At 37.1% G+C, this 24,350-nt stretch overlaps 1 protein-coding gene across 3 annotated transcripts in view; it reads right to left on the bottom strand.

Annotated features, from left to right (window-relative positions):
* Positions 1-829: 829 nt before the first annotated feature.
* Positions 830-24,350, bottom strand: part of FGF12 (fibroblast growth factor 12) — a 396,654-nt gene continuing 373,133 nt past the window's right edge. For all 3 annotated transcript variants that reach the window (XM_065943215.1, XM_065943216.1, XM_065943214.1), the window contains exon 5: positions 830-2,889. In XM_065943215.1, the coding sequence (XP_065799287.1) occupies positions 2,771-2,889 (119 nt within the window). In that variant the 3' untranslated portion in view covers positions 830-2,770. The remainder of the gene's footprint in view (positions 2,890-24,350) is intronic.

Raw genomic sequence — 24,350 nt, 5'->3', positions numbered from 1 at the left:
CAAACCTGAAAAGCAAACTCTTTAAAATGGCTCGTATTTTTGGAGGAAATAGAATAATAATATGTACATATTTGATAATATTTTAAAAACCTAGATAGTGAATACTGAATTCTTCTATTAAAAGCTTTATGTACTTAGAAAATAAGCAGCAGTTAGGCAAAAGCTCACCCTGTGCTCTAAACCATAGCTTTTGTCCGGTTAATCTGTTAAAGAACTTGAGATTTCCAACAATTTATTTTCTGAAATTAAGTATAACTCAACAAAGCCAATTTCCAAATGTTTCACCATGGTGAACATTTGCTTAAATGATATGGAGAAATGCAAAATACAAATTGGGTAGTTAGAACTTTCTTCAGTGCTTTCAGAAAGGGGGAAGATGTGTATCTAGATGCGAAATGATAAACAGTCATTGTAAATAAAGGGAAGAATTTTGTTGGAGATTCATATCTCTATCATATTTTCCATAATGTTGAACTAGATATGATATATTCTGTCATGAAATCATCAGTATAATTGAGAACACTTTGTGAAACTGCCAACTGTGTCACTTGTGAGCTTGTGATGTGTGTATACGTGTGGATTGTGTATGACCAAAAAGCTCAAGTCATTTTATGCTAAACGAGCCTGGGAGCCATTTTGTAGAAGTTTCCTTTTTATTTTTTCCTAAATAAATAAATAAATAAATAAATAAGGCTTTGTGCTTATAATTTGATTGGTCCTGGAAGTGACAGGTGCATTTATAATCAAGTTGAATCAAGAGTGACAAGGAGAAATAGAACTAGAGTTGTATTTCTTTTTACAAGGGCATTCTTTTCCTAGAAGAATAACATTCTTTTCTTTAGTTTAAATGTCTTTATTTCTTACTTTCCAAATATTTTGATTAAACAAATATCCCTTGCAGATGTGTGTTCAAAATCCTTGCCAAGATGCATAACTTTCATTCTTTGCAACTGATTAGACGAATTCCTTCATCTCATTTTCTGCTCACCTCCTGATAAGAGAAATAGAATACTTGGTGAAAGACACCGACCACTAATGATCATGTGGAGTGAGGGAAATTACAGTGACTTTGAAAGAATACAGCAACCAATGACAAGGTCATTAAAGTGAGGGCCTAGAGTTTCTGCAAAGTGTATATTTTAGGGAGTATTTGGAACAATACATGCTGGACGGAAGAGCTATAGGAGAAGTAACATGCTAAGTCTTCTCATTGATAACATCCATAAATCTGCATATAATTTTTAATATTCTGTTTTGTTTTGTTTTGGATGTCTCTACACCATTCCTGATTTGTAGGACCAAGATTTATTTTTTTCCCAAGGCAATTGTATTCATTTCTTCTTTAACATTTCAGTGCCCCTAAATATGCATTTGCCTAGTCTACACTGTTTTTGTTTTTATTACTTTAAGCCACTCACTCACAAAACCCTGTTGTGTGAGACAACAGGAGCCTCTGTCGGAACCATGGCTGTTAATTCAGTATTATTTCTCAACGCCCCTTGAAAATCCAGGGTATAACAATTCCCTTCTGTGTTCTAGGAGACAGACTTATTTTCAAATAGATTTATAAATGAGGCTATCTAGCAACAATTTACTGGCTTCATAAGATAGTAAGTTAAGAATTTCACAGCCATGCCTCCCAATTCCTTGGTGAAGTTTGGAAAATGCTACATACAGAAAACTTAGTAAGGTACAAAGGCAAATATAGATACAGCTTGCTTGCACCAACTTATTAAGATTTATTTCCTTATGTAAAACACCTTTTCTCTCCTTTCTGCTGCAAGAAATGGTATAAAACTCTCTTCTAAGACAGCTAGACATTTACCTATACTCTTAAAGGTGTCCACAAAGTAAAAAAACAAAATCAGATCAAATGGTAAAACCACATAACTTACATATCACTGCCAAGGCATGGCAAAAACAAAGAATTTCCTAAAAGTTACTTCAATCTTAAAACAAGGAATTTTTTTTCTAAGTGACTAAAGGAAAAAAGAAAAAAAAAAACGAGCTCCTGAATTAATACTTTTGAAAAAAATATGATATTCTTCTAGGAGAATCTGAAACTCTTATTAGGAAGGAATGAAATCAGCTAATAGCACTAAATTCAACATATGACTATCCTTTGCATAAAACAATCTTAAATATTGATTTCAGGAATAAAATTTTAAAATAAAATTTTTCTTGATGTTAAATGATCCCTGGCTATATACCTTATAGGCACTAGAAGAATCTGTACTTCATACATGTTCAATATTATGGTAAAAAAAAATCCTGGAAACAGACTGCAATTTTGTGTCAATTCCAAATGCCCAAAGAAAATACAAATTCAAAACACACATCACAGCATTATCCAGAGTTTAAGCCATTTAGGATATTACATCGATTTGTAAGTTCAATTCTCCAAAACCCTTTTCTTTAAGGTAATAACTTTATTTCATCTTTATTATATTTATGTCTTCATTACAATTAGTCCTCTATTAATAACAACAGTTTATTTTAATGCTTGTGGAGTCTTGATTTATTTTTTCCTCTGCTTTTAGGTGTGCTAATCTTTGTGCATGTGCATTTTCTACCACATTGCAACAGGCAAGCTTTGGTTCAATTTTCTTGTCCTACACAAAGGAAGATTTTGAGTGCAGAATCTTAGCCACTAGGTCCTGGGTTGCCATTTTATTTTCCTCTCCTTGGGTGGATTTATTGGAAGGAAATGGGTAAAGAACAGGGGGAGAAAGGGAAGGGATGAGAGCGGGACGAAGGGAAGAGTTCTCAGCTATGTTGAATCTTGATTCACAACTTTGCCTCCATTCATGGTCGGTGTTCCAGAACTTTTCCTTGAACGCCCTTGTTTTTCTCCAATTTCATGTAGTGATGGCTCTCTGTACATACACACTGGAAGGCAAAAATCACATCAGTTACTCACAACAATAATGGACATCATATTCAGCCTCAATAAACATCTCAGATTTGACTTTATTTAGTGTTCATCACTAGCCAGTTCATCACTAGCTCTTTTTCCTACCATGAAAATGAGTCTTTTTTTTCCATTTATTTTTATTAGTTGGAGGCTAATTACTTTACAATATTGTGAAAACGAGTCTTAACTTAAAATATTTAATGGATACACAATTTTCTTCTAGTTCTATCAGTCACAACCTTTTAAGTCTTCCTGAGCTGCAGACATATAAGTGGTTTCTGTCCCCTTATAGATAAGGCTTAATAAGTTTGCTGTCTACTAACCTATGTAACAGGATTTTTATCTAGTTAGATGAGACATCGGGAGTATAACATTTAAAGGGAGGAAAGAGATATCTTGCTTTTCAGACTTTAGTCTGCAATAAAAAAATTCTTATTTACATGATCCTTTAATCTTTACCTTACTACAAGAAATATGATACTGTTGTATCAATTGCAATTTTAGTGCCAAGTTTCAGAGTATCCTATGTAAGAAATGATAATGGGAGAGAGAGCAGAGAAGAGAAAAAAATGCAGTTTCTCCAATTTCTTCATATTTCCCTCACCTAAGGTAATGAACAGTCTACGGCTTCTTGGTTATTCATCAATAGGAAATGTGGTTACGCAACCTTGAGATTTCAGTGACCATCTATATAAACAGTTCTTTTTATCGTCTATTGTTTTGTCTGGCTGTAAAGCTCAGTCATCTGTGAATTATCACAGCTCTTGCTAGATTACTGCATAGAAAGAACAATGTTTTTCAATTCACATTTACTCTTGTAAGATAGCATCTATCAGCATATTGAGTACATTAAAACAGGTTCATTTTACTGTTGTGAGACAAATGTATCTGTATATGAGCATATGAAATATTTACTTAAATATCAAGAGAGAGCTTCATCCTTGACTTAGGAACAAACAATTGCATACCCCTATCTGCTGAATAATCACTACAGTACCTTGGCAATCTGAATGCTATTTCCAATCAAATTGCTTCTTCCTATAGGCTTTGCCCTGGGACTAGAAACCTGAGCATGGCCATGAATAAATAGATGTTGCACGGTGGTTAAGAGCACGAATTTGGGAGACACACTGTCTGGTCCACTTCCACACTCAGTCACTTTCTAGCTCTGTCCAACTGGACACCTAGTAAGGATCTAAAGATGTATAAGAAAAATGAAGAAGCTGATCTCTTCATAAAAATTCTGAATAAAAAATTTCAAAGAACACAGTGATAAACTGTTTTTACTGGAAATATACTCTAAATCCAAAACTAAATTAAGAGAGTTAAGAGACAAGTAAGTTTCTCCTCAGACTAGTTCAGTGATGAGGAGATAGGTTTCTTGCAACATCTCAGTAGGAGGGTTTCTTAAATGTTCATGTGCATTTGAATCACATAAGGGTATTATTAAAATGCAAATTCTGATTCAGAAGATCTATAATGGGCTTAGATTCTGCGTTTTTAGTAAGTGCCCAGGTGATGCTGATGCTAGCAAAATCTGAACCACACTGTGGTTAGTATAAAATATATATAAAAGCATGTTGATTCAGTATATCATGCACAAGTATTATATAGATTTTAAAATGAGATTTTAAAATATTTTAGCTATTGCACTGAATGACCCCTCCAAAGGACTAACTACCTTTGGCCTCACTAGCAAAGTGTACAGAGGAAATTAGTTTAGAAAGAATAGATCCTGTAATTTTCAGGTAGTACCAGTAGGTAGTTCAAGGGTCTGCTTTTCTTTTACAAAAGGCAGAAGATCCTTGTGTAAGATTCTATTGAAATCTTTAATTCTTTAAGCCTAATGTCTCATGTATATTTCTGTTATAGGGAAAGTGTCAAAATCCCCCAAACTAAATAATATGTTTATATGTGCAAAATATATAACCATGTGTTTATAACTAGTTAGTGCACATGGGAAGCCGGAAGATGTAATGAAGTGATTGGACTGGAAAGCACTTTATATGATGCCATGAAGCAGTTTTTCCCTACTCTGGCACCTAGTCAGCTGTGAAAATCCCCAAACTTGACCTGGACTTTCCAGGTGGTGGAAGTGGTAATGTATCCACCTACTAATGCTTCCTTGGTGGCTCAGATGTAAAGAATCCTCCAGTAATACAGGAGATATGGGTTTGCTCCCTGGGTTGGGAAGATCCCCTGGAGGAGGGCATGGCAACCCACTCCAGCATTCTTGCCTAGAGAATCCCCAGGCACAGAGAAGCCTGGTGGGCTACAGTCCATGGGGTCATAAAGAGTCGGACACAACTGAGTGACTAAGCACACAGCACAGCTAATGCAGGAGACGCAGCTGATCTCTGAGTCAGAAAGATCCTGGAGAAGGAAATGAGAATCCACTCCAGTATTTCCTGCCCGGAAAATTCCATGGACAGAGGACCCTGGTGACCTATAGCCCATGGGGTCACAAAGACTATGAACTGCTAACTCAGGTCAGTTGCTCAGTCCTGAGCGACTCTTTGCGACCCCATGAATCACACCACACCAGGCCTCCCTGTCCATCACCAACTCCCGGAGTCTTCCAAAACCCATGTCCATCGAGTCAGTGATGCCATCCAGCCATCTCATCCTCTGTCGTCCCCTTCTCCTCCTGCTCCCAATCCTTCCCAGCATTAGGGTCTTTTCCAATGAGTCAACTCTTCGCATGAGGTGGCCAAAGTACTGGAGTTTCAGCTTCAACATCAGTCCTTCCGATGAACATGCAGGACTGATCTCCTTTAGAATGGACTGGTTGGATCTTCTTGCAGTCCAAGGGACTCTCAAGAGATTTCTCCACCACCACAGTTCAAAGGCATCAATTCTTCGGCACACAGCTTTCTTCACCGTCCAACTCTCACATCCATACATGACTACTGGAAAAACCATAGCCTTGACTAGACGGACCTTTGTTGGCAAAGTAATATCTGCTTTTAAATATGCTATCGAGTTTGGTCATAACTTTCCTTCCAAGGAGTGAGCGTCTTTTAATTTCATGGCTGCAATCACCATCTGCAGTGATTTTGGAGCCCAGAAAAATAAAGTCTCTCACTGTTTCCACCGTTTCCCCATCTATTTCCCATGAAGTGATGGGACCAGTTGCCATGATCTTAGTTTTCTGAATGTTGAGCTTTAAGTCAACTTTTTCACTCTCCTCCTTCACTTTCATCAAGAGGCTTTTTAGTTCTTCTTCACTTTCTGCCATAAGGGTGATGTCATCTGCATATCTGAGGTTATTGATATTTCTCCTGGCAATCTTGACTCCAGTTTGGGCTTTATGCAGCCCAGTCTTTCTCATGATGTACTGTGGATATAAGTTAAATAAGCAGGGTGACAATATACAGCCTAGACGTACTCCTTTTCCTATTTGGAACCAGTCTGTTGTTCCATGTCCAGTTCTAACTGTTGCTTCCTGACCTGCATACAGGTTTCTCAAGAGACAGATCAGATGGTTTCGTATTCCCATCTCTAAGAATTTTCCACAGTTTATTGTGATCCACACAGTCAAAGGCTTTGCCATAGTCAGTAAAGCATAAATAGATGTTTTTCTGGAACTTGCTTGCTTTTTCGAGGATCCAGCAGATGGTGGCTATTTGATCTCTGGTTCCTCTGCCTTTTCCAAATCCAGCTTGAACACCTGGAATTTCTCGGTTCACGTATTGCTGAAGCCTGGCTTGGAGGAATTTTGAGCACTACTTTACTAGCATGTGAGATGAGGGCAATTGTGCAATAGTTTGAGCATTCTTTGGCATTACCTTTCTTTGGAATTGGAATAAAAACTGACCTTTTCCAGTCCTGTGGCCAATGCTGAGTTTTCCAAATTTGCTGGCATATTGAGTGTAGCACTTTCACAGCATCATCTTTTAGGATTTGAATTAGCTCAACTGGAATTCCATTACCTCCACTAGCATTGTTTGTAGTGATGCTTCCTAAGGCCCACTTGACTTCATATTCCAGGATGTCTGGCTCTAGATGAGTGATCGTCATGAGTGATGGTCACGAGTGACCATCGTGATTATCTGGGTCGTGAAGATGTTTGTTGTACAGTTCTTCTGTGTATTCTTGCCAGTTCTTCTTAATATCTTCTGCTTTTGTTAGGTGCATACCATTTCTGTCCTTTATTGAGCCCATCTTTGTATGAAATGTTCCCTTGGTATCTCTAATTCTCTTGAAGAGATCTCTAGTCTTTCCCATTCTATTGTTTTCCTCTATTTCTTTGCATTGATCACTGGGGAAGGCTTTTTTAAGTCTCCTTGCTATTCTTTGGAACTCAGCATTCAGATCTGGACTGCTAAATCAGTCTTCAAGAATGTAAAAAAAATTCTAATAAATTATAAACAATAGATTTTTGGCATACAAATTTCTAAACTTCAGTTTAGAGACACAAAGAATATTACTCCTTAATTTCCATTAAATAATATATTTTATAGTTTTTGTGCTTGAATTTCTTAGTGTTGTAATTTCTTTTTAAAATTTCCTTCTGTCATAGACTCCACCCAAGACATTTGTTTTTAACTATTATCTTTTTTTGCTATTTCCCACTTACATATAAAATACCTAAGTTGTGACAACACAAAAGGTTGCCATTATAATTATCATTGCAGATAACTTTACTAATAATGTAATCCTGCTGGCCATCCAAGTAACAAGTCCCCAGAGTTTTCCAAGTTGGCATCTAAACTTTTTCAATGTTTCTAAAACAGTAAAAGTCACCAGTGTCATAGCAAAGTGTACAACCTTTTTTAAGGACAATTCAATCACAAATTTTCCTATTTTTCCATTAAATGAAGTAGTAAAATTCCAAGTTTGAAAAAAACTGTTTGAACTAGCTGGAAAATTAAGAGTAATAAAACAAATAGATTTAAGTCAATTTCTTGGGCTTCAATTTTCATTGTTACTTTCAGGTTCTCAGATGCCAATCAAGGGGTATAAATCTCAATCAAATTTTGGAATTAAAAGGTAATTAAAAGAGCATCATCTAATTAGAAAGCCAAGAAAGAAATGACAGACTACTTCTCCTCCCAATATAATTTCTTTTGATAGTTGTATCAACACTCCAGAACTGCTATTCTGTCTGAAAGGTACATAATAAAGTGATGACACAGAATACAAGAAGAAAACAAATCATAACTGTACTATAAAGTGCATTATATATCCAAAATATAAACTAAATTACTGTAATGCACACATAATCACAATGATAATCTCTAAAATTTGCATGCCAAAAATACATTGTGTATATTTTTTTAGATTTTTTTTTAAATACTTTCAGACTGATTTAGCAGTCCATATTCGGGTGATGGAATTCCAGCAGGGCTATTTAAAATCCTAAAAGATGATGCTATCAAATACAAATCTGGAAAGCCCAGCAGTGGCCACAAGACTGGAAAAGATCAATCCTCATCCCAATTCCCAAGAAGGGCAGTAAAGAATGTTCAAACCACCAGACAGTTACATTCATCTCCCACGCTAGTATGGTTATGCTCAAAATCCTCCAAGCTAGACTTCAGGATTACATGAAGAGAACTTCCAGATGTTCGCGCTGGGTTTAGAAAAGTCAGAGGAACCAGAGATCAAATTGCCAACATTTGCTGGATCACAGAGAAGGCAAGGGGATTCCAGAAAAACATCTACCTCTGTTTCATTGACTACACTAAAGCCTTTGACTGTGTGGATCATAACAAACTGTGAGAAACTCTTAAAAGAGATGGGAATACCAGACCATCTTACTTGTCTCCTGAGAAACCTGTATGTGGGTCAAGAAACAACAGTTAGAACCCTGAATGGAACAACTGACTGGTTCAGGATTGAGAAAGGAGTCCAATAGGCTGTTTACTGTCACCCCATTTATTTAACTTACACACAGAGCACGTCATGTCAAATGCTGGCTGGGTGAGTTAAAGCTGGAACCTAGATTGCTGGGAGAAATATCAACAACCTCAGATGTGTAGATGATACCACTCTAGTGGCAGAAAGCAAAGAGAAACTAAAGAGCCTCTTGAGGGTGAAGGAAGAGAATGAAAAAGCCAGTTTAAAACTCAATATTAGGAAAAAACTAAGATCTCAGCATCTGATCCCATCACTTTATGGCAAATAGAAGGGGAAAAGGTGGAAGCAGTGACACATTTCCTCTTCATGGGATCTAAAATCACTGCAGATGGTGACTGTAGCCATGGAAAGCTATGACAAACCTAGACAGTGTGTTAAAAAGCAAAGACCACTTTGCTGTCAAAGGTCCACATAGTCAAGGCTACAGTCTTTCCAGTAGTCATGTACAAATGTGAGAGCTGGACAGTAAAGAAAGCAGAGTGCTGAAGAATTGATGCTTTCAAACTGTGGTACTGGAGAAGACTCTTGAAAGTTCCTTGGAAAGCAAGGAGATCAAACCAGTCAATCTTAAAGGAAATCAACCCTGAATACTCTTTGGAAGGACTGATGCTGAAGTTAAAGCTCCAATACTTTTGGCCACCTGATGCAAAGAGCTGACTCAGTGGAAAAGACCCTGATGTGGGAAAGATTGAAGGCAGGAGAAGAGGGCGACAATGATGAGATAGTTGGATGGCATCACCATTCAATGGACGTGAATTTGGGCAAACTCTGGGAGATGGTGAGGGACAAGGAAGCCTGGTGTGCTGCCGTCCATGGGCTGCAAAGAGTCAGACACAACTTGGTGACTGAACAACAACAAGAAGTCAGGTCTGACTCTTTGCGACCACATAGACTGTAGCCCACCAGGCTCCTCTGTTCATGGAGTTAATCCCTTCAATAAATCTATTATTTCAGAGTCTTCAAAGCCATTGATTTATTTTTATAGTCAAACTGTCTTTAAATGAATTGTACCAACAGACAGAATTTTACATTTAACCCTAACTGGGATTAACTGACTTCTCAGTCTGAATGATCACAGACAGATAAGATTCTTGTATAGAACCCAAGTTGGCATTTGATTGTGAAGATTTTCCTGGATCTTGCTGGGGAGTGCCAAAACATGCCCAGGTGGAAATTCAAAGGCATTTAAAATTGACCAACTAAATATGGTAACCAGGTGAATACAGTAGGTGAGAGAAATTCCTATCCTCATTTTTTAAATATAAAAGAAATGAAGTGACTTCCCTAAAATCAGATTGTAAATAGTAGCAGAGCCAAACAGAGTGTAGGATTTCAAAGTCCTAATCAAAATTTCTTAAGAAAAGCACAAAAACAATTAATCAAATAAGTGGTGCAAATAACTGTCTTATACCAGACAATTTTAGTTATTTCCATACATTAATCTAGATCCAAGCTGGCCTCATTTCTACCAAATATTCCTAATGTCATCAAAAAATGGAAATGAAAACAAATTCAGGATGCCTATTAAAAAATAAATAGGTAACGAGTGTTGGCAAGTAGCTGGAGGAACTGGAACCATTGTACATTGATGGAAGGAATTTAAAATGGACAGTCACTGTGAAAAACTATACAATGATTTGCTCAAAAAATCAAGCATAGAATTATCATACGATCCAGATATGTCACTTCTGGATATACACCCAAGAGAAATAAAAGCAAGGGTGTGAATAGTATTTACACAGCCATGTTCATAAAAGCATTACCTGCAATATCGAAAAGGTGCGAGCACCTTTGGTCAGTTAACTAACCAATGAACAAATGCACAAAATGTGGTATATACATATAATAAAATATCGTTCAACTTAAAAAGGAAGCAAATCCTAACACAAGCGTGGATGAACCTTGAAGACCTAAAGACAAAATGAAATAATAAGCCACCGGGGAAGCCTAAGCTAGGCATAAAAGGAAACATATTTTATGATTTTACTTATGTGGGATATCGAGAGTAGTCATATTAGTAAAGCCAGAACATAGAATGGTGGTTTCCAGGGGCTGAGGGAAGGAAGTATGCGAGTAAATACTTAATGGGTACAGTGTTTCAGTCGGAGAAGAAGAAAAAATTTTAGGGATGGATGGTGGTGATGGCTGCAAAACACAGAAATGTGCTCAATGACACTGAAAATGTACTCTTAAACTGCTTTAAGATGGCAAATTTCATGTTGTGTATATTTACACAACATACTTAAGAATTACATATAATTTTCTAAAGTCACACACACAGACACAAACACCTTACATGTAAGCTATAAACAAAGAAGTGACTATTAAAACCAGAGACGTCCAACTTGCAGGGAAGAGTCAACAATTCCCCAATAGACAACAGTATCAGTCTTAGACCTGTGCTAAGAAAAAGAGAACTGAGATACACTGAGGATATAGGGCTGGTGAGAGGATAGGGAAATCTGATGAAAACATTCTAGGACTTGGCTACCTAATACAGGATCCATTTTGCCTATGTGGTCACTGATCACTTAAAACGTGGCTAGTCCTAAGTCAGAAGTGAAAGAGGGATAAAATAAACACTGAATTTTAAAGACCACACTAAAAATTAAATCTCAGTGGTAATGCTTTATATTACTTACATAATGAAATGATAATATTTGAATATACTAGATTGAGCATATTATTAAAAATCCATTTCATGTTTACTTTTTATTTTTAAAATATGACTACCAGAAAATTTTAAATTACATACTTAGCTCGTATTACATTTCTATTACACAATGCTCTCTTAGAAGAGTTTGCTCTTCTCTGGAAAAGAAGTGTCTTGATTAATGTCAAGAGCTTCCCAGGTTGCTCAGAGGTAAAGAATCCACCTGCCAATGTAGGAGATGCAGGGTTTGATCCCTGGGTTGGGAAGATCCCCTGGAGTAGGAAATGGCAACCTACTCCAGTATTCTTGCCTGGGAAATCCCATGGACAGAGGACCCTGGCAGACTACAGTCCATAGGCTCACAAAGAGTTGGGCATAACTTAGTACACATGCAGGATTAATCTCAAAGCTACCAATTACTGTATGATGGGGAGGGGAATTGAGAAAACTTCCTGACCTGATTGACCTGACCTCCATATGCACACTTAGAAGAGACAGTGTATATTGGATTTTTTTGATGGAATGACCTGATTCACAAAGCATTTACTGACCTTTTTAATTTGGCTTAACTAATATTGCATCATTTGGATTCTATTACATTATTTTCTTTTTTCCTCTCCTCAAATTCCAATTACTTTTTTGCTGACTGATATCCAAAGAGGAATTTGTTTCATATTATTTGTTTTAATTTGTATATTATTTGTATTAATTTGTTCATTTATTCTATGAGCAGAAACAAACTGCTTCTTACCAGGTGCTCTGCTAGATTCTGTGGCAACTGGAAGAAATGATCTCTAGGTTCCTGCTCTCAAGGAGTTCAAGGTTAAGAAAGAGAGCATAGACATGCACACAGATCACAGAGAGGAAAGCGCCGTAGCAGAGCTGAATGGGAATGAGTATATAAAATAGCTCTTTAATGTTGATTTAGCCTTGAAGGAGGCAAAGGGTTTAGAGAAGTGGATGGGCTAATAAATAAGAATGAAGGGATGGGACTGCCAGTGGTTAAGAATCTGCCGGCCAATGCAGGGTACATGAGTTCGATCCATGGCCTGGGAAGATTCCACATGTCACAGGGCAACCAAGCTGGTGCACAACAACTATGGAACCGGTGCTCTAGAGCCCATGTTCTGCAAGAGAAAGGACCACAGTGAGAAGCCTGCTCGCTGCAACTAGAGAGTAGCCCCCACTCACCGCAACTAGGGAAAGCCTGCACACAGCAACGAAGGCCCAGTGCATCCAAAGATAAAAAAAAAAAAAGAATGAAGGGACGAAGTGCAGGTTGTCTAAGAGAAACAGTGACTATTGAAGTATGAGGTAAAACTGAGGCGATGAGGGATGAGAGTGACCGAGACAACTTGAATCAGACTTTCTGAAGTCCAGGAGAGAGGATTTAAACCTGGATTTTGGTATATATCAGCCTTAATTTGATAGTGAACAAACAGCTAATAATATGTCCATCAAGTACATGAGTGCATAGGGAAAAATCTATTCAATCTCTTTTATCTATAGAAATGTCCAACTATGTTTACATGACATGAATACTGCCAGGCAGGATAGTTAAGAAAAATCAGTCAAATTGAATCTTACTGCATAGATTCCATAAAAAATGGCTGGCAACATTTCAAACTTTTATGAGTTGTTCTGATGCCTTGCAAACACCACCTTAATTTCTTAGGAACAAACCTAGCTGAGGCACTATTATGTATGAGACCAGCTGCGTATCTAATATATATAGTTGGCTCTTTGTATCCATGGGTTCTACATCCTCAGAATCAACTAAGGATTGGAAAATACTCAATTAGAAATTCCAGAAAGTTCCAAAAAACAAAATTTGAATCTGTCCTGATCTAGCAACCATTTACACAGTGTTTACATTGTATTGGGTACGATAAATGATCTAGAGATGATTTAAAGTATCCGGGAGTATGTGTGTAGCATATATATGCAAATATTATGCTATTTCATATAAGGGACTTGAACATCTGCAGATTTCAGTATCAGCAAGGATTCCTGGAATGAATTCCTTGCAAATACTGAGTGATGACCACACCTGACACCTAACATATATTAAGTTCCATAATTTTGACTGTAATTGAAAGGTGGGGCTCTCTTGGTTAAGCTAACTAACATACTGACAAGTGCTATCCTTTTGTTTTATGGGGCGCTTAAGAAGAATAAACAGTCAGTGATAAATAAAAAATTACTAGTTCCACATATGAAAATATTTGACTGTACACTAAAAATTAATCACAATGTTTTATAGCTACTGGTACTAGAATTTTAAGTTCTGGTACTAATTTCCAATTATCTATTACTAAACAATTGTGAAAAACCTTTAAGAAACATTTCCAGGGAACCATCTAGATGCTGATCTTTAAGAGTTACATAAATTCTACAGCTCCTAAACTGTGCTTCTCAAATTCTCCTGTCCCATGTAAGTTAAGTTTTTTCATCCCAATAATTGATTCCTGATTTAATTTGCAGTAGTTCAAAGGACTTTTCCATCACTTTCTATTACAATAAGATATTATTTCATTAGAAAATATATTTATTAGTGTAGGCCTTAGAATTTTTAAAAATCTATCTGACCTTGAATATTTTCTTCCAAAGTGCTCTGCTTTATATATTCTATCCACTACAGCTATGAGAGCAAAGTTTGATATTCTAGTTATTTTGAAAAGGAGTAATTTCTAAATTGAGAATAAAGTGAATAAAACAAAAAATCTAACTTACTATTACTAACTTACTAATTTACTTTCTTGTCCTCCCAGCTCCCCAGATCTGTTTCACAGAAACTCAGACTCAGTGCTACCTTAGATTTAACAACTGGAAAGAAATTCTCTATGGGCAACTTGGGATGTTACTATCTAATCATGTATCATTCAGAACCCTATGGGCTCCATTTGTGATACAGACTTTATTTTTAGTGGGCATGATTTAATGGCCACCTGTTGTTACAGAACTGATTTCTTTGGTGTTACTTCCCAATTTAACTTCATACTATTTTTACAAGTTTCAATATCCAAATTTCAAGAATGCTTAGTATCCTGATAATATAATACCTGCCTGATTAACAATGTTACTTCTCCTTCACATGGCTCTTCTAGGTTGTCTTGATCATATTTCTTGCTCTCTTTCAAGTATGATAAAATATACTTGCTCTTTTTTCACCGCACAGAATGTTTTTGAGATAAATATTATGGTTCCTCTAACAAATGTGATATCATAGTATTGTTGCTTTTGTTCTAGATGCTAAGCCATATTCAATTCTTTGTGACCCCATGGACTGTAGCCCACCAGGCTCTTCTGTCCATGGAATTTCCCAGGCAAGAATACTGGAGTGGGTTGCATCTCCTTCTCCAGGTGATCTTCCTGACCCAGGGATTGAACCCACATCTCATGCACTGGCAGGCAGATTTACTGCTGAGCCACCAGGGAAACCCTAATTTTGGATAAATGGTAAAAGGAGACAATGTTTTGAAAAGGGAAATATTTCTGTATGGCTCTTTAGAACTCTTTCTTCAAATCAGTTTTCTATTTTTCCTCTTTTCTCATATGTTTAAATTTCTTCTTCTTTCCCTTCTCCCTCCTCCACCCTTGCTCTTCCTCCTTCTCTTCTGAATGTTTTGTTTTATTCATGTTTTGACTTTTCTTGATTTATAGTACATCGAAGCAGAGGGGTTTATCCCAGGTTTTGGAATAAAAATGAGGTAGAGATTTCATGAGAGAATACTCTTCCTTATTTGCAGACACAGGGACAAGTGAGGGTTTTAATAACATAACTCACGTTACATATTGTTTTTAAGATATGGCATCCATTAGGAATCCTTAGTTCACCCCTTCAATGTGAAGAGGACACATTTGCATGATTGACTCTCATCACTAAGTGACTTGGTGTAATGAAGGTTGTCATTTTCACTGCTTCCTGAAAGATCGTGGCCATACTTCTATAGAAAGTCCTACAATCCTGTTATCAATTAAAATTCTACACATGGTCATAACAAGACCATAAGCTACCAACCTTACATAAGCTACCAACCTTATAATAACATATGGTATTTGTTCTACTTAAATTTTGCTTTATTTTTAAATGCAAGATTGTGCCCTTAGAAAATAAAAAGACCAAAAATATATCACTTCATCCTCTCTTTGTAAGGTTAGGTACGGGTCTTTCCAGGACTGACTTTCTACTTAGTATTTTTCTATTATATTCTTTCACTTGTACCTCTGCTGTAAATGCAGTTATCAGAATCAGCAGGTGTCCCTTGCCATTATAATAGGTCAGATTCCCTGTTTGAAACATTTAACATTCAATAGTCAGTTTTATTTTAGTTATCATACATTTCTCTTGAAAAACAAACTAAAATAATGTCTTTCTTAAAAGTGAAATCCCAGGGGTTGCTGTTATTTATAAATCAACCTATAATAAGCCAGGTTCCAGGTACCATCCAAAGGGTACACCTCTAGGAAACTGCTGTCTTCTTAACCATTTGTTGTTTTAGTCAGTAAATCATGTCTGACTCTTTGTGACCACAGGGACTGTAGCCCTCCAGGCTCTTCTTGCCCATGGGATTTCCCAGGCAAGAATACTGCAGTATTCTTGCAGTATACTTGCAGTATTCTTGCAAGGGTATACTGCAGTATACCCCTCCTCCAGGGGATCTTCCTTACCCAGGGATAGAACCTGCATCTCCTGTGTCTTCTGCATTGGCAGGGGGATTCTTTACTGCTGAGTCTTAGCTAATATTAATTGAGCACTTACTTGGTATCTGCACTTTATATACAGTAAGATTATTTTAAATGACCTTAACAAGTAGACAGTTTAATTGATCCCTTTCTCAGTTAAGGAAACTGAAGAGTAGAAAGGGTAGTTTGTTTAAAGTTGTTCACTGACATAAACAGAATCAGCTTCAAATTCATGTGTGATTAGCTCCAGAGTTCCTGCTCTAAGCTTAAAGTCAAACAGTTTAATGAGTTTGGAGAAAAAACTTAGTTGCTTGGTCTCAGTCAAAATCTTGATCCCAGGGACTTCTCTGGTGGTTCAATGGCTAAGACTCTGTGCTTCCAGTGTAGGGGGCTGGGGTTCGATCCCTGGTCAGGGAACTAGATCCTGCATGTTGCAACTTAAAAGTCCCACGTGCCACAACTAAAGATCTCGCATGCCGCAACTAAGACCCAGTGTAGCCAAATAAATAATTATTTAAAAAAAATCTTGACCTCATGGGGGTGCTCACTACTTTGTGGAATCCTCCTCCATTTCTCTAGCCAATTCCCTCTCCTGGTCTTCCTAAGTGACTATTCCATATCTCTCCTCCCTCCTCAAACTCTGAAAACTGCCGCATACCCTCCTTGGACTCAGGAAACAGGCTTGCCTTCTTTCCTTTTCTTTTCTCTTTTTCTCCGTCTCCATTTATCTCTCCCTCTTTCCTTCCCTTTTGTTAGTAACCACTCTCTGAATTCACTTGGAAAATAAATGCAGAAGAGAAAGATTTCTTATTTCCACCACAAAAGTCATACCAACCTGCACACATCTGCTTGTGCATATCCTGGTTTCCTGCTTGTAAAAATGCTTGAACTCTTCCTGTTTCTACTTAAATCCAGTCCTAACTTTGCCACTTGTGTACTTGATCCCATCCCCTCTGGCCAGTATTACTCAGTGACCCTCTCTCCTATAATACCAATTTCCCCTTCTCCCCCATTAGTCTATAAATATGCTAAGCAGCTTTAAACAAACACACCCCAACACTGAGTCACCATGTTTCTCTCCATCTTGGCTCCATTTCTCTGTTTTCCTTTTATAAGACTCCTCAGAAGTGTCATTTAATACTACTTCCTTCTTTCCTTTAACTCTTGTTATAACTTCTATCAACTCCAATTAGACATTCCCACAACTCCTCTGAAATCAGTCCTGTCAAGTCACTATTGAATGTATGGTCAGTCCTCATTCAACAGCTTGCTGGATGCTCTACCAGTATTTGGTAGAGATAACAACTCTAATCTTAGTTTTGCCTCTTTCTAGCTATATTGACCTGGGTCAGCTATGTAATCGCTTTTAAACTCAGTTTCCTTGTGTTTAAAATTGGGATAATATTCTTAATCTGTGTCTTCCCAAAGTATCAATGACTATCAAGTGATAACTCCTGTTCAGGAGGAATGTTGAAAATAACAAAAAATCTATCAAATGTCTTTAAATTTGTACTTAGCAAATAGTAAATTTGTACACAGTACACAGTACAACTGCTACTGATTATTACTTTCATATTACTGCTGGATTCTTATAAATCATTAAAAAGTTGAAAGTTTTGACAATTATGGAAGAACTAGATATAAATCCTCGAGAGTCAGTATATCTCTGGACTGAAGGGTTGGGAAACTTGAGAGGAAGGCAACTATAATTGTTGCTGACGGATTCTGTTTTCCAAATGGAGGCAAGCTAATTCCAGTTTCTAATAAAACTCATAAATGACACTTGATAAAGAACCCCCATGTTATATCAGTCTCCATCAAAGAGGAATGAAATATGACTAATCTTTTTTTTACTACCAATTTAATCAAATTTTCTTTGGCGCTCTGTAATTTCCAAGAAGTGGAAAGGTTAGATTGCTCTGTTAGTTAATGTACCATTAAAGAAACTTAATTGTCTTAATAGCAGATCATGGAAGAGTGTGGGCAATTAACAGGAAGCAATTTCACACCTTAATTAATGTCACATAGAATCCCTTTGGAACTGTAGAAGAACTTTAAGTGCTGGTTCAGAAGCAATGCATTGCCAAAGGGATGCACCCAGTGTGCTGTAAATATTTATTATAAAGAGTTAGGAGACATCATGAACAAAGAGATCTGTACCTTCATTTAGAAAGAGATCAGAAGCAGTATTTGTGTGCGTGAGAGAGAGAGAAAGAGATGGAAGAAGAATGTGTCACGGAGAGTAGGAGGGCTTTATTGAAGATTAAATTCAAAGCCAGAAAAAAAGCTGCTTTGAATGACTTACACTGGTTTGGGGGAATAAGTTGTCACAGGCTGGCAGAGATTCCACACTCAAAAGATGGAGAGAGAGAGAGAGAGGGAGGGAGAGGCTGCTATTAAATTTTCTGTAATGAAAACAATCAGAAGCATCAAAGGTACATTTTTTTACTACATCTCTGTTTTTTGTCTTTTAGTATTGTTGGGTCCAAAAGACGATTTTAGAAAAAACAAGCCATCTAGTTTTCTTTCAAGTTAACTGAAATAAAAACATCAAATAATTTGCCATTAGTTATCTTCTCGATAGTGGCTTTACAAAATCATGACTCCTGATTTATTCACTTCTTTGGTGTCTTAGTACATAGTTTTCGAATAGATTATTTTCCCTCCAAATTCAATTTTCATTCTCTCTAATACTTTGTTCAATACCATGCCTGACAGCCCTTCTCCAGGACCTAACACAGTAACACAATGTCCAATTTCCAAGGGAAAATGGAAAAGGCACTTTGCATTGATCTGACAGATTTGAGAAATCCAGCCTTCTTACAGTATCTAATCTTCATACTATTTCAGTGAAATAGGTGAAATTTATAATCAACTGCATTTCCAGAGATAACTTACTTTGAAGTAATAAATTATTTTCTCAATATTACTTAGTAAATCACTGGTAAGATTTTTTTAAGACATTTATCTGGATTTATTAGTGGCAGAGTCTATTTTCTTCTAATATTTAAAACTTCTTTTCTTTTAAATTTATTTATTTTAATTGGAGGCTAATTACTTTACAATATTTTAGTGGTTTTGCCATACATTGACATGAATCAGCCATGGGTGTACATGTGTTCCCCATCTTGAACCCCCTTCCCACCTCCCTCCCCATCCCATCCCTCAGGGTCATCCCAGTGCACCAGCCCTGAGCACCCTGTCTCATGCATCCAACCTGGGCTGGCGATCTGTTTCACATATGATAATACACATGTTTCAATGCTATTCTCTCAAATCATCTCACCCTCGCCTTCTCCCACAGAGTCCAAAAGACTGTTCTATACATCTGTGTCTCTTTTGCTGTCTCGCATATAGGGTTATCATTACCATCTTTCTAAATTCCATATATATGCGTTAGTATACTGTATTGGTGTTTTTCTTTCTGGCTTACTTCACTCTGTATAATAGGGTCCCGTTTCATCCACCTCATTAGAACTGATTCAAATGAATTCTTTTTAATGGCTGAGTAATATTCCATGGTGTATATGTACCACAGCTTTCTTATCCATTCATCTGCTGATGGGCATCTAGGTTGCTTCCATGTCCTGGCTATTATAAACAGTGCTGCGATGAACATTGGGGTGCACGTGTCTCTTTCAGATCTGGTTTCCTCAGTGTGTATGCCCAGAAGTGGGATTGCTGGGTCATATGGCAGTTCTATTTCCAGTTTTTTAAGAAATTTCCACACTGTTCTCCATAGTGGCTGTACTAGTTTGCATTCCCACCAACAGTGTAAGAGGGTTCCCTTTTCTCCACACCCTCTCCAGCATTTATTGCTTGTAGACTTTTGGATAGCAGCCATCCTGACTGGCATGTAATGGTACCTCATTGTGGTTTTGATTTGCATTTCTCTGATAATGAATGATGTTGAGCATCTTTTCATGTGTTTGTTAGCCATCTGTATGTCTTCTTTGGAGAAATGTCTGTTTAGTTCTTTGGCCCATTTTTTGATTGGGTCATTTATTTTTCTGGAATTGAGCTGCAGGAGTTGCTTGTATATTTTTGAGATTAATTCTTTGTCAGTTGCTTCATTTGCTATTATTTTCTCCCATTCTGAAGGCTGTTTTTCACCTTGCTTATAATTTCCTTCGTTGTGCAAAAGCTTTTAAGTTTAATTAGGTCCCATTTGCTTATTTTTGCTTTTATTTCCATTACTCTGGGAGATGGGTCATAGAGGATCCTGCTGTGATTTACGTCAGAGACAAAACAGCCTATGTTTTCTTCTAGGAGTTTTATAGTTTCTGGTCTTACGTCTAGATCTTTAAACCATTTTGAGTTTATCTTTATGCATGGTGTTTGAAAGTGTTCTAGTTTCATTCTTTTACAAGTGGTTGACCAGTTTTCCCAGCACCACTTGTTAAAGAGATTGTCTTTTTTCCATTGTATATTCTTGCCTCCTTTGTAAAAGATAAGGTGTCCACAGGTGTGTGGATTTATCTCTGGGGTTTCTGTTTTGTTCCATTGATCTATATTTCTGTGTTTGTGCCAGTACTGTACTGTCTTGATGAATGTAGCTTTGTAGTATAGCCTGAAGTCTAATTGATTACTATCAAGTTAATTTCTTAGTGATCAATTTGGCATAATATTTGGTATTACCTCTATTAAGTCCATTTAGTAATTTAACCTAGCACTAATGCACAACCATCCTAAAAGCAGTAGGAAAGCTAAACATGTAAAATGATTAATTTATTGAATTCCAAGGTGTCAGAATGAGGATTTACTCTATATTAGATTTGCTGTTGTTGTTTAGTTTCTAAGTTGTGTCCAACTCTTTGTGATTCCATGGACTGCAACAGGCCAAGCTGCAGTCCTCCACTATCTCCAAGAATTTGCTCAAACTGAGTTGGTGATGCCATCCAACCATCTCATCCTCTGCCACCCCCCTTCTCCTTTTTCCTTCAATCTTTCCCAGCATCAGGGTCTTTTCCAGTGAGTTGGCTCTTCACATCAGGTACCCAAAGTATTGGAGCTTCAGCTTCAGTATCAGTCCTTCCAATGAATATTCAGGGTTGATTTCCCTTAAGATTTACTGGTTTGATCTCCTTGCAGTCCAAAGGACTCTCAAGAGTCTTCTCTAGCACTACAATTTGAAAGCATCAATTATTTGGCGCTCAGCCTTCTTTACAGTCAAACTCTCACATCCATACATGACTACTGGAAAAACCATAGCTTTGACTATACAGACCTTTGTTGGCAAAATGATGTCTCTGCTTTTTAGTAAGCTGTCTAGGTTTGTCATAGCCTTTCTTTCAAGGAGCAAACATCTTTTAACTTCATGGCTGCAGTCACTATCCACAGTTATTTTGGTGCCTAAGAAAATAAAATCTGTCACTGCTTCCACTTTCTCTCCCATTTACCATGAAGTGATGGGACCAGATGCCATATTAGATTAGACTTTTAAAATATATAGATCATAATAATTTGAATATATTTAAATAATTTCCTATGGCCAGATAGGATCAAAACGAACATAGCAACACCAAGGTCAGTTTAGAACACCAAATTTCAAACCTAGTTGCCATCAACATTACTTAGACAATAAAATCTGAATACTTGGGAGATTTGATCTAAGAATTGGTAGCTCCTAAAACCACTCCAGGTGGTTCCAATACTGATGCTTGGGAAACTATGATCTATATTATACTGCTGGAACTTTATTCAGATTTAGTTTAAAGTAATAGTTCTAACAGGCAGAATGGATAACTGTAACTGTCCTAAAGGTGTGTAAGTAAAGGTATGTGCATGTTGTGTTAGTCTTATCTCCCCACTAGAAAATAAATTAGTAGAAGCTGGTAAATGTTCTTTTAGTTCAAATTTAGTATTTCTGTAGCAGTAGCTTTTAACTGATACTTACTAATTTCACTTTAGGAATATATTTCTCACTCAACCTCACTTGAACCTTAACTCTTGGAAAGCACTCACATTCTTTTCAGGAGGAAGAAATTCGATTCTGAATATCCAACCACCTGCAGAAACTGAGCAATGAGCTCTTTGAAGGAAGAGGGAGGAGAAAAGGAGGAGATTGTCTCTAGTTCTTTGTCAGAGAGTATTTGGCTTCTACATTTGAAGCTAAAGGGGGAAGTCACCATCAAGACAATTTAAATCTGGGGAAGATACTTATCTGTGGTGTGAACAATGCTTTGAAAGGGCAAAACTAGGAATGGTGAAGCCTGTGCTGTTGTCTAACAATTCCAGGGGAGAGTAAGTACAGGTTGATGTGCAATGTACATGGTAATGGATTTAAATATCAAGTCCATCCATCTGTCTGAATAGATGCCTTTGCAACCCCTTATTAACACTGCCTATCTTCTAAACACAGGATGGAAGGTGAAGCTGTGAAGGGAAAGGGGCTGGTCCCTAACAACTGCAGAGCCATAGATTCAGTCCTGGACAGCAGGTTTGTATATTTGGCTAGTGAGACAATAACTACTTTGTTTAATTAAGCTGCTCTGAACATGGGTTTTGTGTTGTACACAACTGAATCTAATTCTAACATTTACAACAAGGAATGTTTGGTTGTCTTTTCCACATTTGTACTGAAATGCAGCAAATATGAAGAATTAAGGCAGCTCTCAAACTCAGAACATGGTAATAGTATACACTGCTGTTAGAAATTTGTACATGGTCATTCATACCCAAGAAAAGGCTTCTCTAAATACAGTGCAGACAGAAGTCATGATTAGGAGGGTTGGTTACAGGTATTTCATTTTTTGGGGGGCGGGGTATGAAATGCATTAACTATAAAAGGAGTAAATAAAACACATGGACTTTTTTTACTTTTATGCTTTCATGAATTTTTCCAAAATTGTTAATGAGCATGTACTACTTTTATTACAACAAAAAATCAACTTAAATGTACAAATAAAAATGGTTCAATAGTTTTAATAGTTTACTCCTACTGCACCTGGAGTGGTTTTGTCTGCCTAATCCCTACGTCCTATCTCAAATGTTCTGAACCTGTCCTAGCCTTGAAGATGTGTTTAAATAACAACTTTCCAATATCTTCCCTTTGGTGGAAATTCTGGCTCTTTCTATAAACCTCAGTATCATTTCTGGCAACATGTAATACATCACTTTTTATACTAAATTACTGTCATTAGTAAACATACTTAGTATCTCCAAAAACATGAAGAAGTTTTCTGGAGCATATAGTTCTTCCTTGTCTTTGTATCTATTTACGCATTCATCTGTTCATTCACTTGTTCACTTATTCAATTGATAGTAATTATTGAATATCTCTCTACAATATGTCAGATATTATACAAGATACAAGGAGATATGAGAAAAATAAAAGATCTGTACAGCAATTGTGGAAAACAGTATGGAGGTTCCTTAAAAAACTAAAAATAGAAGTGCCATTATTGTTGTTGTTCGGTCACTAAGTCATGTCTGACTCTGCAACCCCACAGACTGTAGTGCTTCAGGCTTCCCTGCCTTACTACCCCCTGGAGTTTGCTCAGATTCATTTCCATTGAGTCAGTGATTCTATTTAACCATCTCATGCTCCGCTGCCCCCTTCTGCTTTTGCCTTCAATCCTTCCCAGTGTCAGGGTCTTTTCCAGTGAACCAGCTCTTCCCATCAGGCGGCCAAAGGACAGGAGCTTCAGCTTTAGCATCAGTCTTTCCAATGAATATGCAGGGTTGATTCCTTTAGGATTGGCTGGTTTGATCTCCAAGGGACTCTCAAGAGTCTTCTCCAACACCACAGTTCGAAAGCATCAGTTCTTCCGTGCTTAGCCTTCTTTATGATCCAACTCTCATATCCATACATGACTACTGGAAAAACCATAACTTTCACTATATGGACCTTTGTCAGCAAAGTGATGTCTCTGTTTTTTAATATGCTGTCTAGATTTGTCACAGCTTTCCTTCCTAGGAGCAAGCCATATGACCCAGCAATCCCACTACTGGGCATATACCCTAGGAAAACCACAATTCAAAATGATGCATGTACCCCATTGTTCACTATGTCACTATTTACAATAGTCAAAACATGGAAACCATGTAAGGGCCCAACAATAGATGAATGGATAAAGATGTGGTACATATATACAATGGAATATGCCTCATCCATAAAAAGAAACAAAACTGGGTCATTTGTAGAGATGTAGATGGACCTAGAGTCTGTCATACAGAGTGAAGTCAGAAAGAGAAAAACAAATATTGCATATTAACGCATATATGTGGAATCTA

The sequence above is a fragment of the Muntiacus reevesi genome, chromosome 8 (genome assembly GCF_963930625.1).
Source record: "Muntiacus reevesi chromosome 8, mMunRee1.1, whole genome shotgun sequence".
Taxonomy (NCBI): Eukaryota; Metazoa; Chordata; class Mammalia; order Artiodactyla; family Cervidae; genus Muntiacus; species Muntiacus reevesi.
This window is presented reverse-complemented; position numbering and strand designations above follow the sequence as displayed.